At 43.5% G+C, this 14382-nt stretch overlaps 1 protein-coding gene across 1 annotated transcript in view; it reads left to right on the top strand.

The window, feature by feature from the left end:
• LOC122806498 (dnaJ homolog subfamily C member 3-like) overlaps nucleotides 1-14382 on the top strand; it is a 305071-nt gene that overhangs the window by 116665 nt on the left and 174024 nt on the right. Inside the window, exon 4 of the mRNA XM_044076997.1 lies at nucleotides 4934-5008. Within this exon, the coding sequence (XP_043932932.1) occupies nucleotides 4934-5008 (75 nt within the window). The remainder of the gene's footprint in view (nucleotides 1-4933; nucleotides 5009-14382) is intronic.

The following is a 14382-nucleotide window of genomic DNA, read 5'->3' as shown; positions in this document are numbered from 1 at the left end:
CGTCTCAATGACTTAACTTTAAACCTTCCAAGCCCTGCTCAATTGACTGTTCCTTTACAGGGAAAGATCGCCCTGCATGCAAAAAATTAGGAACTCATTACTCAGGACAAATGGATTTTAAATATACTTTCTCAAGGAAACGGATTCCACTTCCACTCTTTACCAGCCTCAAACGGTTGGCCAGACCTACCCCCAAATCAGTGGGCAGAGGCTCAAAAGCAAGTTCTGTCCTTTTTTTAAGTGTCAGGGCTATTCACCCTGGCCCAGAAGAAGAATGGGGACAAGGTTTCTACTCAGGACTTTTTCTGGTACCCAGAAAACACAATTCCTGGCGTCCTATCCTGGACCTGTCTCCTAAACGCATTTTTGGTAATCCCAGAATTCAAGATGCTAACTCTTCATCAGCTGCTTCCCATGCTAGGCAAAAATGCCAAGTTGGCAACACTGGATTTAAAGGAAGCCTACCTGCACATCCCATTAAGGGACTCTTGCAGAAGATACCTGTACTTCAGATCAGGCTACATCAGTTCTCTGCACTGCCGTTTGGCTTATAAACCACACCCAGGGTATTCACCAAGTGCCTAGCTCCAGTCATTGCATTTTGCAGGTAAAGAAATATTCAAATACACCCATACCTGGACGATTGTCTAATTCAGGCGAAAGCCAGGACATACTATTAAATCATCTGGCATTTGTAAGTAAATTGCTAACTTCTCTGGGGTACACCATAAACAAAAAGAAATCACGTCTTGTACTCTGCCAACAAATTGTATTCCTGGGTGAAAGCTTGAATACACTTCCCAGATGGCCTACCTCATGCCAGAGAAACAAGTTCATTTGACAGCCTATTTAAACTGCTGGCCACAAAGACCCAGCTCTCTGCAAGGAAAGTACTGCAAGCCCTGGGGTTCATGGCCTCTTGCATTCTTCTAATTCCATATGCAAGACTGCATATGAGGAAACTACAATGGTATCCAAAAAGCCCATGGTGTCAGCATTCTCAGGATCTAGAATCAATGATTCCTATCATACCTTGTCTAAAGATAGAATCTAAAGATAGAGTTTCTTTGGTGGGCAGAGGCTTGTTACCAAAACAAGGGACTGCCATTCACTCTACCCCCTGCCGCCCACACCCTAACAGACGCATCAGACTATACATGGGGGGCTCACTTGGCAGGGTAGTGCATTCAGGGCAAATGGAACCCAAGTCAAATGCACCTGCATACCAATCAAAAAGAAATGTTAGCTGTACAGAATACTCTGACAGCCTTCAAGGACCACATTCTTCCAGGACAATTATTGGTAAAGACGGACAACACCACTGTTATGTGGTACATAAACAAGCAGGGGGAACCCACTCATACCCTCTCTGCAGACTAGCCATGGCTCTGTGGAACACAGCCTTGAGCTACCAAGTGCACCTACAGACTCGATTCCTGCCAGGAAAGCTTAATACACTGGCAGACGACCTAAGCAGAAATCTCTTGGACCCACACGAGTGGAAACTGGAACCAAAGATATTCAACATGTTGAGAAACAGATGGGGGAGCCCAGAGATGGACCTGGTTGCCTTCCCTCAGAACTACCAATTGGACAAATTCTGCACAAGGACTCCCTACAAACAAGCTTGGAAAGAGGTTTTTCCAGGTGAAGGACAGGGCATCCAATCAGTTTATGCCTTTCCCCCTCTGCCTCTCCTCTCCAAAGTGCTACTAAAGATCAAAAAGGACAATACTGATTGCACCAGACTGGCCACGTTAACACTGGTACCCCCTCTTACGCAGTGTGTCACTGCTGGCACCATGGCACCTGCCTCAGACCCCTGCCCTGCTGTCCCAGCAGGAGGGCCAGATTCTGCACCCATAGCTTCAAACCCTGAACCTTGCAGCCTGTCTAATTACCTGATCTCTCTGTTACCATCCCTCAGTAAGCAAGTGATGGATGTCATTCTGGAGGCAAGGAGGCCTAGTACTAGAAAATCCTATGCTGAAAAATGGAAAAGATTCTGTTCCTGGAGTCAAACTCAGGGGATGGGCACAGTGATGCCCAATTTACCTCATATTCTTCAATACTTAACTGAGATGCTTCACAAGGCCCTTTTTTTTTTCTTCCACCAAAATTCATGCCTCAGCCATTTTAGCACATTAAAATACAGAGCCACCCCTCTTCTCTCATCCACTGCTGAAGCAGTTCCTCAGAAGGGCCAAAAACTTAAGACCACCCAGGAGAGCCTCTACTCCAGCCTGGGAGCTTAACTTTGTATTGGAAAAGTTCACTCCCCCCCCCTCCTTTGAGCCCGCTGCAAATGCAGAGTTGAAATTCTTTTTTGGAAAACCGCCATCCTTCTAGCCATCACTTCAGCAAGAAGGGTGTCTGAATTACAGGCCCTCATGGCAGTGGAGCCATTCATCGTCTTTCATGTGGACAGGGTGTCCCTCAGGACCAGTCCCTCCTTTATGCCCAAGGTGGTATCTAGTGTGGCCCTTAATCAGTCCATTCATTTGCCAACCTTCTTTTCTAATCCACAGAGCAAAGGGGAACGAATACTGCACTCCTTGGACGTGCACAGACAACTTAGATTTTACTTGGACAGGACTAAGCCTCTCAGGAAATCTGAACAGCTGGTTGGTAAAGCAAAGCTGGAGTAAACTGAAAGATGTCCTAAAGGAAAAGTAAAATAAACAGTAGCCAAGGTAGTGGTTTGCAGAAACAGAACACCAAGGAAATGTCTGAGCAGCTTTATAGAAAAGTGGTCTCTTGCTGATTTCATGTGCTGCTTCTGTTCTTGATAGTGGCTTGTGAACTCATACTCTTTGCTTTTAAGTGGCATTTCACTGTAGTACTGTAATAAAGTAATTCAGATGGTGGTCATAAGATGTTGCAGTCCTGAGCTATATCTGGCATATCAGAATTAAGTGAACTTTATTTATATCTGTGCGCTACTAATTATGGAGCAGTACTAATTAAAACTGTTAGCACTTTGATCCTGAATAAAAAGATGCAATTATGCTCCAGATTTCTTAGGAATGTAGAGTTGCTCTCAAGGGTAGCACAGAGATTAACAAAGTAATGGTGGGTGGGTGTGGACGCTCATGCATTTATAAATGTATTTTTTATTCACCCTAAGTATGCAGGTTCCTGTCAAAATTGTATGTTCTTGTTAGTCATTCACTATGCACAAGTGCCTCTTCAAAGGGCTAACACAAGAGAACTGTCTGAGTGACTTGCTGAAAGTCATATGGTAGTCAGATGTAAACAGGGAGAATTGTACATAACTGAAGTTCATCACAGGAATTAGAACTGCTTAGAATATAAAGCTTTCCCAGGTTGCCAAGCACCTGTCCTTTTTCATCATGCATTACAGTGCTCAGTCTTTCATGATCTTTTTTAGTGTGCTTGAGCTTAGGTGAACACAAATGTCATGAGGCAATGTCACTGTATTTATTGTGAATTTTTCTCAAAAATGTTGGAAAAAAATAGTTTTCCTTTCAACACTTTCCTTTTCAGGTTTTCAACCTTTTCCTCAAAATTCCTGATGTGGTCAACTTTCTTCTTTTGGGCTTAGGCTTCTATTTGACATATCAGCACCAAATATTTGTTCCATGAGTGTGCCTGAGGAAGGATGATTCTAGCTCCGTAGCTTATCTCAGTCAAACGTCCTCCATTTCTGATGGTTCAGTCATGCAGGAAAGTGCATTTGCAACAGCGAACATATTACTGGGGTAGGTCTTTGGTTAAGAGTCCAAAAGCGAATAAATAATTGTGCTGTTCCAGTTCTCTGTGTAAGCCTCACTCTGAGGACTTTATGCTGTTCTAAAGCTTTAGAGAGATGGGCGACATTTTGATGCTGAAAGAAACGGTCTAGGGCCACTAGAAAGGTTTGTGGGATGGAGGTAGGAGTGTAACTAGAGACTAGAGTAGCTCTGCTTCTCTCTCTGGAAATCAGAATTGACATGGGAACTTAGTATTAATGCATTGGATCATGTCTGGAAGAAATAAAAGGTTTACCTTGAACTAGATATATTTGGAGTACGGTTGCACAGGCAGTAGATTCTAATGGCCAGTTTCTTTCTGGATCTGTTGCACTTCTTATTTACTGAGAGGGTTGTGGACCTACTGAGTGGGATTTCTTGAATGGGTAGAGGGAATCTGTGGTGGCTTTCAGGGGGCACAAAATAGATAGAGGGGAATGTGAAATGCCTTAAAGGGCAGTCTAGGTAGTGTAATTGTGTCCTTCTCCATCAGAGAATTATAAAGCAATGTATACTTTCTTTCAGAGTTCATTATATGTAGAAGTGCTGTTTCTCAGTACTATGTTTGCTTTTTACTTTGGAATTTACTTATGTATTTGTTTATTTTTTTGCTGTGTGGTCTGACATAGCAGCAACATATATGGAATTAAGAACTGCTTGCTTTTAATTTGATATATTTAGAGTAATTGAGAAGGAGAGGAAGTATGCCAGCCCGAGCAATGCAAAAATAATTATGTGCAGCATTTCATCTGTATGTGTACTACAGCAGCATTTGAAAGTCCCGCCTGTGCTGCTTCATGTTTTTTATATTTAGACTTTCTTGCTTCTTGAGTTCCCTTGCCACTGCATCTAGGTTTCTGTTCAGAACTCAGGAGAATCAGGTAAGGTATTTGTCTTCGCTGTTACCATGTATTTGTACATATGCACTAGTAGTAGTAACTTGTAGCATCTCATAGTATTTTAGTTTTTTTCATGTTAGTACTGACAGGTATATTACGGACAAGTATGTTCCTCGAATGATTTATTGGAACAGGTTAAGACATGTACGTTATGTAGGACACATTCAGTTGATATGGTTGCATTTAAAACAACATGCAAGTAGTGCAGTCATTTCTGTAGTCCATCTACGTAAGGAGTAATGGTATTGAACTACAAGATAATAAACTGATTTTATTTTTCAGGCCAGGCTTCAGAGAGGGAATATCCTGTTAAAGCATGGTAATGCTCTGGAAGCAAGAGCGGACTTTGAATTTGTGGTATGTGGTACTTAATTCATTTTGCCTGTGTGTAATGTTTTTAACAAGTGATCAGCTGGTCCTTGCTCATTCTAAGCCTGACACAGCTTATATGCAGGTGGCTGGGTGTGAAATTGACAGGAATGGAACCTGTGAGCCGCAGCTGGCTGATTAGCAAGTCATTGATTTTTTTTCTCTTAAGAAATCATTGAATATACTGTTTCTAGTAAAACACCAGCAGTAAGTTATCCTCTTTATTTTCGATCTCTGTTTTCTCCACAATTGTGTGGCTATGGAGTTGATATATATTCCGGGTTTGTACTGAAATCATCTGTATAAATTACCATCGACATTCAATACAGGATATCAAACTATTGAATGTTTGAGTTTAAAAAAAAAAAAAAAAGCTGTGCTTCCCACAACTCATAAGTAAACCATCCCCAAGATCTCACAAGAGTGCAGGCAAAAAGTACAAATTCTCTTACACAACTATCACCTGATATCTGCAAAGCACTGTCAGTGCCACTCATTGGCATTATAAATAAAAAGTATGAACCCTCCATTCTCCCTCATTTACACTTCTGTCCTCTGACTGAATGCATAACTGATGCAAGTTTTTTTGATACAAAGAGAATCGATAGATTGCATTTGGATAAACTGCAGGACTGCTTTTATAAGTGTATATTTATGTGTAAGGGGGTTGTGGGGGTAAAGCTTAACCTAAGGGGGCATGGGCTTGCTCTCCTGCCAAAACACTTTAAGCTTCAACTGGTTGTGTACTTTTAGTTAAAGCTAGTTACCCAGGGACATGTGATAGAAGCTTCAGAAAGCCCACTGTTTTGTGAACTTGGCAAAGCTAAATATATTTGTGTTATGTAAATCTAAGCTAACATAGACATGTGCTAAAAAGAATAATTTCTTACAAAAATAGAATGAAAAATTATTTGTGAGAGTTGATATATTAAACAGGGACAGAAGTTACATATTCTGATCAAAATGTTACACTCTTATCTAGAGTTTAATAAATTGTTTCTTGTCTCCTCCCCATGTAAATATGTGTGTGTGTGTGTGTGTGTGTGTGTGTGTGTATGTGTGTGTGTGTGTGTGTGTGTGTGTGTGTGTGTGTGTGTGTGTGTATATATATATATATATATATATATATATGTATATGTATATATATATATATATATATATATATGTATATGTATATATATATATATATATATATATATATATAATGTGTATGTATTTTTTTTGTAAGAGGCAACCCCACCACCTTGCCCTACATAATTAAGTATACTAAGTCTGTTGTGATGCAGGTGTGGGTAATAAGGGGAAACATCGGTATTTCCACAGTTCCACTGTCTCCAAAAAACACTTGCTGTTCTTCATTGTAATTCTGATTTTACGAAAGTGATGAATCCTAGTTCAGTCATATGTGTTTTGATCAATGGCATTTCCCTAATAGAGGACTTTGAATGACTTTGATAAAAATGTTCCACGGGTCAATGAGTAGGTACATTTTACTTGCTATCCTTGATGCATTAATAGAGTTACTACTGTCATTGGACTATCTTCAGACTTAAAAATCTCCTAAACCTGACATGTTTATGCTGCTCTCCAAAAACTATCTATTATTTATTAATATTTGTTTACTGTGAGAGTCTGAGTGGGCCATTACATGCCCCTTTTCAGTGGAGTTCAAGGAAGAAAACCTCCACAGTTTGTTAAATATTACAAGATGTCAAACCATACACTAAAATACAATGCAATGCAAAGTAGCAGGCGTTAAATATCACATACAAGATACACAAATGAGAATGCAAAGAAAGAAAGGCTAGAGAAAGAACCTATTTAGTGTTATTCCACAGTTCCATTCAGTTTTATGAATTAGCAATGATGATAAGAACTTCCATTGTGTTAATGTACAAGAGCAGTAGAATATACAGTGGATATAAAAAGTGTACACACCCCTGTTAAAATGCCAGGTTTTGTGATATAAAATTGAGTGCACAATAAATCATTTCAAAACTTTCCCACCTTTAATGTGATCTATAACCTGTACAATTCAATTGAAAAACAAACAAATGTGTTGGGGGGAAAAAAATAACAAATGTACAATAAGCTGGTTGCATAAGTGTGCAAACCCTTAAACTAATACTTTGTTGAAGCACCTTTTGTTCAGAAGTACCCTGGAATACCTTTTGTTTTAATTACAGCATTCAGTCTTCTTGTGTAGGGGTCTTTCACCATGGCACATCTTGACTTGGCAATGTTTGCCCACTCTTCTTTGCAAAAGCGCTCCAAATCTGTCAGATTGCAAGGGCATCTCTTGTGCACAGCCCTCTTCATGACACCCCACAGATTTTCTGTTGGATTTAGGTCTGGGCTTTGGCTGGGCCATTCCAAAACTTTAATTTTCTTTTGGTGAAGCCATTCTTTTGTTGATTTGGATGTATGCTTGGGGTCATTGTCGTGTTGAAAGGTGAAATTCCTCTTCATCTTCAGCTTTCTAGCAGACACCTGAAGGTTTTGGGCCAAAAGTGACTGGTATTTGGAACTGTTCATAATTCCCTCCACCTTGACTAAAGGTCCAGTTCCAGCTGAAGAAAAGCAACCCCAAAGCATGATACTGCCACCACCATTCTTCACTGTGGGGGTGGTGTTCTTTTGGGGTTGCAAAGTGTTGCTTTTGTGCCAAATGTACCTTTTGGAATTATGGCCAAAAAGTTCAACCTTGGTCTCATCAGACCATAACACATTTTCCCACATGCTTTTGGGAGACTTGATGTATTGTTTTACAAATTTTAGCCGGGCCTGGATGTTTTTCTGTGTAAGAAAAGGCTTCCGTCTTGCAACCCTACCCCATAGGCCAGACATATGGAGAATACGGGAGATTGTTGTTACATATAGTACACATCCAGTACTTACCAAAAATTCCTGCAGCTCCTTCAGTGTTGCTGTAGGTCCCTTGGCAGCCTCCCTGACAATTTTTTGTCTCGTCTTTTCATCATTTCTGGAGGGACATCCAGTTCTTTGCAACATCACTGTTGTCCCATATTTTCTCCACTTTTTGATGACTGTCTTCACTATGTTCCATGGTATATCCAATGCTGTGGAAATTTTTTTGTACCCCTCTCCTGACTGATACCTTTCAACAATGAGATCCCCTTTGATGCGAAACATGGCTTTTGCTGTAGCAAGCAACTGAGAGAATGTCAGGAAATCCTACTAGGACAGCTGAACTTTATTTGGGGTAATCAGAGTCTCTTTAATTGATGGCAGGTATGTTCCCAAGAAGACTGAATGTTGTAATTAAATCAAAAGGTGCTTCAACAAACTGTTTGTTTAAGGGTGTGCAGACTTATGTATCCATCTTATTGTACGGTTTTTATTTTTTTATATTTTTCCCTGTAACAGCTTTGTTTGTTTTTCAATTGAATTGTACAAGTTATAGGGCACATTAAAGGTGGGAAAAGTTTTGAAATGATTTAATCTGATGTTGTTAATCTTCGTTCATTCCTTACTGATGGGTTATTGGTTCCGTCCTCCGAACTGAGCCGGCCAATTATCAAGCTCACGTCAGCCAAAACCTCTCGAGCCAAGACACTACCCAGAATACTCTGCTCCCTGTTACCTCTGATCTCATTTGCCGCATTGCTTGTACAGCCCTGTCAAGCCACTCTCTCAGCTAAGTGTCTAATTTTTTGAAAGTTTTATACATTGTTCTTATGTTAAATATTTTCAAATAGTTTCTACTAATATTTCCTACCGTGTCGTATACTTTAGACTCTCTCCCTTTAGTCTTTTCCCTTTATTGCCCTTTTTCTTACCTTGAGGTAATTCTTCATTACCATCATTGGTAATCCTTCCTTTTTGCTTCTTACCCTTTTGGGTTGCTTTTCCTCTTCCTTTTGGTACTATTCTTCTTCTCCGCGTCATTATGCCTGATAAGAAAAGTAGCATTGGTTTCAAGCAGAGTAAGGGTTGTGTCCGTAAGTTACCGCTTTCCGATGGCCATGATGTCTGTGTGTACTGTCTTAATGTCTCCCACCTTACTATGGATCCCCCCTGTGGGATTCTAAACATTTTTCAACCAGAACTCTTAACCAGAGGAAGAATAAATTAATATTGAAAGGTCTTCTCAAATCTCCTTTCTCTGAGGCTATTTCTGGGTCGGAGGGCTCACCCCCCTCCTGATAAACCCTGTAAGAGGTGTTCTTCCTCTTCATCATTGAAGTCGCTCACTTCTTCTCCCTCTGGAGATCATAGGGAGTCAACTCAAGAAGGTGAAATGGATTACTTCTTCAGCGCTGCCACCTGTGACCCTGTCGGCTCCAGGCTTGGCACCGCCCCAAATGATTCTGGCTCCAACCATGTCTTCCTTATCGACACCAGCACCAGAGTTCCCGGTGCAGACCACTACAGTTCCGACAGTTCCGTCATAGCCCTTACCGGTACCGTCCATGCAGGTGCAGTCCCCTTTGGCAACGTTGGTACAATCCCTTTCAGCTCTGAGTATGACTCTTCTGTATTCCACTGTGCAGACATTTTCGGCACTGACATGTTCTTCAGTGCAGTCCTTCTCGGCACCGTCCTTATTACTGGTGCAGACACTTTCCTCGACGGCACCGTACCCGTCGGGGCAGACTTTTGCCTTTACGGTGCAGACACCTTCAACTGCTATGGTGCTGACGTCCTCGGCACAGACTACTTCCACACCATTTTCTTCGGTGCAGATGTCCTCGGTTCCGTGCTCTGCACCTCTTGAATTAGCAAGGACCAAGTATTCTCCTTCCTTCGATCCGTTTGCTGGTAGTCAGTATAGCCCTTTTCTAGAAAGGCCAGAATCGCCATCAGCTTTCTCCATGAGGTCAACCAAAAGTCTCTCTGAGCAAGATGTGTTGTGGCTTGTTGACCAGTTGCTTGTGGCCAGAAGTCTCTCACCCATCGAAGTCCATGTTCCCTCTTTCAGGTGAACGTATATCTCCTCAAACTCCAACGTACACTCCTTCGACTTCTACCCAAGTTTCAAAGCCTATTACTCCGACGGCAGCTTCCCTTCCCTTCCTCTGACTCCAATAGTGGATCTCACTTTGGAACCAGAGTCGTCCTTGTGGACCTCGGTGCACTGGGCATTGGGTTCTTCTCAGGCCAGTGGTTGTGCTGTGGGGGAGGGCATTCCTGGTTCCACGCCTATTTTTTTTCTATGGCACCCTCCAGGGATCCTCTCTCTTTCATGGTTCACAGTCCTGTTGAGAATCCTGGTCTGGGGGTGGGCTCGTCGGGGTGGGGTGTGACTGCGGTTCCAAGGTTGTCGTGCTCCGTTCCGGGCTCCCATCCCTCCTTGTGTGGGCCGGCCTTCCAGGCCATGGAGAGGGCACTTGCCTCTGCTGGCAAACCCCACATATCGGAGTCCCCCCCCCCCCGTGCCGCAACTGTCACAAGCCACAACCACCGGGCACAAGGGTCTCAGGTTTCTCCTCCTCAGGAGACCCCCCCTCTTTGCAGTCTTCCCCAGAACCCTCCCACTGAGGAAGTACCCCGCAAAGCATTGTGCAAGAGGAAGCACATGGACTCCATTGAGGAGTTGTTGACTGAAGATATGTATTTTGATGATATGTATTTTGATGACTGGGAAGGGTCCCCACGGTCACCCTCTGATGAGGTGTCCTTTGTTGACATTCTCGAGATCCTTAGATAGAGGGGTGACTGAAAGTCCTCTAATCCTTTCTCTGAGGAATCCGTATTCCTGCAGGCTTTTCATGCCCAGCTCCCTACCTCCTGGGTCACCTTGCTGGCTGATGAGCCCATCCAGCTCATCGTCCAGCACTCATGGAAGGCTCCTGACACCTGGAAGCGATACCAAGGAGACCAGATAAAATATTATCACCCCCAGCTGAGCACCCACATTGGTCATGATGTCTTCCAGTAGATGCTATGGTGGTGGCGGCTGCAACTAAGAAGGATTTGGCAGAAGAGAGCCAAACTGTCCATCCACCCAACAAGGAGTCCCGGGCGATAGACAGACTAGGGAAGCGTGTGTTTGCTTCATCGACCTTCGCTGTAAGGTCTTTGAACTATTTGGCACACTTCACCAGGCTTCAGAGGGATCTTATCAACCAGCTGTCTGAAACATTTGCAGGAGCTGTTTCTGACGATGTCTGGGACAACGTGGCTTCTCAGATAGCCACCCTAGAGTCCATTTCCAACTCTTCCATGTGTCTTATTTCTGACGCAGTGGAAGGGGCGGCTAGAGCAGCAGGTGCGGGTATAGTCACCAGACATGCCTGGATGCGCCTTTGTGACTTTGCGGACTCCTTTAAGGTTTCATTCATGAACTCCCCCATCGAGGCCGCTTCTTTGTTTGGCCCTAAAGTGAAAGATACTCTGGCATGGTGCGAGCAAGATGGCAAGACCCTGTCTGCCTTTGGTGTCAGACACTCCACTCCTCAGCGATTCTACTCCAGAAATCAGAGGAGCAGGAAGATGTGGCACAGGAAATCACAGGGCTCTTTCCGGAATGCACATGCCGAGTTCTCCCCTAGAGGCAGAGGGGGAAACTCCAATGGAAGACACCCCTTTTGGGGCAGAGGAGTCTGCGAAACCAGGGTTCCAGAGATTTCTTTGGCCAACCCTATCAGCGCTCCTGAAGCATTGCCCGACTGCTCACCTCTGGAATTGGTCGGGGGTCATTTTTCTCCACTGCCTGGCAAAATATAACCACCAACTCTTGGGTACAATGGTTAATATACAATGGTTAATATACAGAGGCTATTGTATCCCCTTCCATCTTTGTCCAATCTCATTCAGAGTGTTAACCGATGTTCCACCCAGTCAAAGGGAAGCAGCAGCACATGAAATCCAAAAGCTGCTGCAAAAAAGTCATCCAGATGGTCCCCCCCAGACCAGATAGGATCCGGTTTTTACTCAAGGTTCTTTTTAGTGCCAAAAAAGACAGGGGACTAGAGAGCAATTCTGGATCTCAGCACACTAAACAAATTTGTAAAAAAAAGAGAAATTCCGGATGGTCATGGTTCACTCTATCCTTCCTCTTCTGGAAGAAGACGATTGGATGTGCTCTGTAGATCTTCAAGATGCGTATTGCCACATAAAAATAACAAACACTCAAGAAGATACCTCGGCTTCCGCATAGGAGCCAGTCAACTACCAATTTCGAGCTCTGCCCTTCGGTCTCTCTACAGCCCCCAGAGTGTTCACCAAATGCATGGCAGTGGTTATCTCTCACTTGCGACTTCAAGGATTCCAGGCATTTCCATATCTAGATGACTAGCTCCTCACCGTCCCCACCAAGCGTCCACTGGAAAAAGCCCTGCACTACACTCTCCTGACAGCTCAAAGCCTGGGAATCACTATAAACTGGGAGAAATCCAACGCAACCCTAGTTCAGTCTTTGGAATTTATAGGGGTACTGTTGGACATGAGAAATTGCACAGCATCTCATCCGGACCACAGGCTTCAAAGAATAAGGCAACAGGTTCAACCACTGCTCTGTCACCACAAATGTCCCGCTCGGTCTATACTCCACTTCTTGGGGTCAATGGCAGACTCGATCACCATTGTTCCTCTAGCCAGATTCCACATGAGGCTCCTTCAGTGGCTAATTCTCACTCAGTGGTACCGTCTACAACATCCTTTGTCTTTTCAGATAAGTGTAACTCAGAGATGCAAATAAGATTTACTGTGGTGGACGTCTCGAAATCCCCAACAATGGTCTCGCCCCTTCAACCCCTATCAACCGATAGCCACGGTGACCACAGACGCTTCCCTGATGGGTGGGGGGCTATGTCAGGGAAACTCGGTCCAAGGCACCTGGTCGGAGACAGAGGCCCTTTTGCATATCAGTGTCCTGGAAGAGAGGGTGGTGCTACTAGCGTTGCAAGCATTTTATTCCATCCTTCCATCAGGGACTGTTGCGATCCAATCAGACAACATGTCAGTCGTCTGGTACATCAACAAACAAGGGGGCACCAGATCTTACCCGTTATGCAGAGAGGCCTTGAGAATATGGCAGTGGGCGAGAGCTTCCAACCACTTTCTAATTGCAATGCACATTCCTGGGAGCTCCAACGTGATAGTGGACAAATTGAGCAGGTGCATTCTGCAACCTCTTGAGTGGTCCCTCAATCCTATGATAGTGGCAAGAATCTTTAACCGCTGGGGCCACCCTTGCTGCGACCTATTTGCCTCCCCAACCAACTAGAAGTGCTGCAACCATTTTTCCCTAATCCCCCCTCGGGGACGGTCTTCGAGAGGTGCTGTAGTCCACACTTGGCCCTCGGGTCTACTTTATGCTTATCCTCCTCTTCCAGTATCTGAAGAAAGCATGACACTTGAACAGCAAATTGATCCTTATTGCTCCATATTGGCGTTGACAAGTCTGGTTTCCCTTCCTCTGGCCTCACCTGCTAGATCAACCGTGGATCCTCAATCCATCCCCAACGTTGATCTCCCATCCACAGGGTCTGTGGACATAACAACCCTGAAACTGACCGCTTGGTTTCTCCACTTCCAGTGATTGCCAGGCATGAAAACCTATCATCCCCTGTGCGGAATATTCTTATTGCATCTCATAAATCGTCCACCAGACTAATCTATCTTAATAAATGGAAAAGGTTTTCTTTATGGGCAGCAGATAAACAATTAGACCCCTTGTCAGCCCCAGTTTCAGTGGTTTTGAATTACTTGTCACATCTTTTCCACTCTGGGGTGTCTGCCTCTACTGTTCGTGTGCATTTAGCTCCATCTCAAATTTCCACATTGGTTTCAGGATGCTTCGCTTATGTCACATAGACTCTGTAAAACTTTCTTGAAGGGGGTTCTCCACTTAAAAACCTCCCTTTAGAGAACCAGTACAACCTTGGGATTTGGCCTTGGTTCTGCAAGCTCTAACAGCTCCCCCTTTGAACCTGCGTCCTCATGTGATATAAAATATCTCTCTTGGAAAACCTTGTTTCTGATTGCAGTCACATCAGCCAGACGCTTGTCAGAAATTCAAGCCTTATGAACGATAAGATAGGGAGGTTTGATGCATAAGGATAGGGTATCACTGAGAACTAATTCTACCTTTTTACCAAAAGTGGTGTCAGAGTGGTCTATCAACCAATCTATTGACCTTACAGTATTCTTTCCTAACCACACTAACAAGGAAGAGTATTGCCTGCACTCAGTGGATGTTCATAGGCAAATGTTTCTATCTGGACAGAAAAAGATCTACCCGTAAATCAGGCCAACTATTTCTGGATTTTTCTGGACCAAGACGAGGTCACCCTGTCTCAAAAGTTACATTTGCTTCATGGCTGAGAAATTGTATTATCTTTATCTACAACAAAATCAAGGTCTCCTTGCCTCACAGAGTGAAAGCACATTCTACA

Source organism: Protopterus annectens, chromosome 7.part0 (genome assembly GCF_019279795.1).
Source record: "Protopterus annectens isolate FY-2018-M chromosome 7.part0, PAN1.0, whole genome shotgun sequence".
NCBI classification, from domain to species: domain Eukaryota; kingdom Metazoa; phylum Chordata; order Ceratodontiformes; family Protopteridae; genus Protopterus; species Protopterus annectens.
Note: the sequence above shows the minus strand (reverse complement) of the source record. Positions and strands in the feature narration are given on the sequence as shown.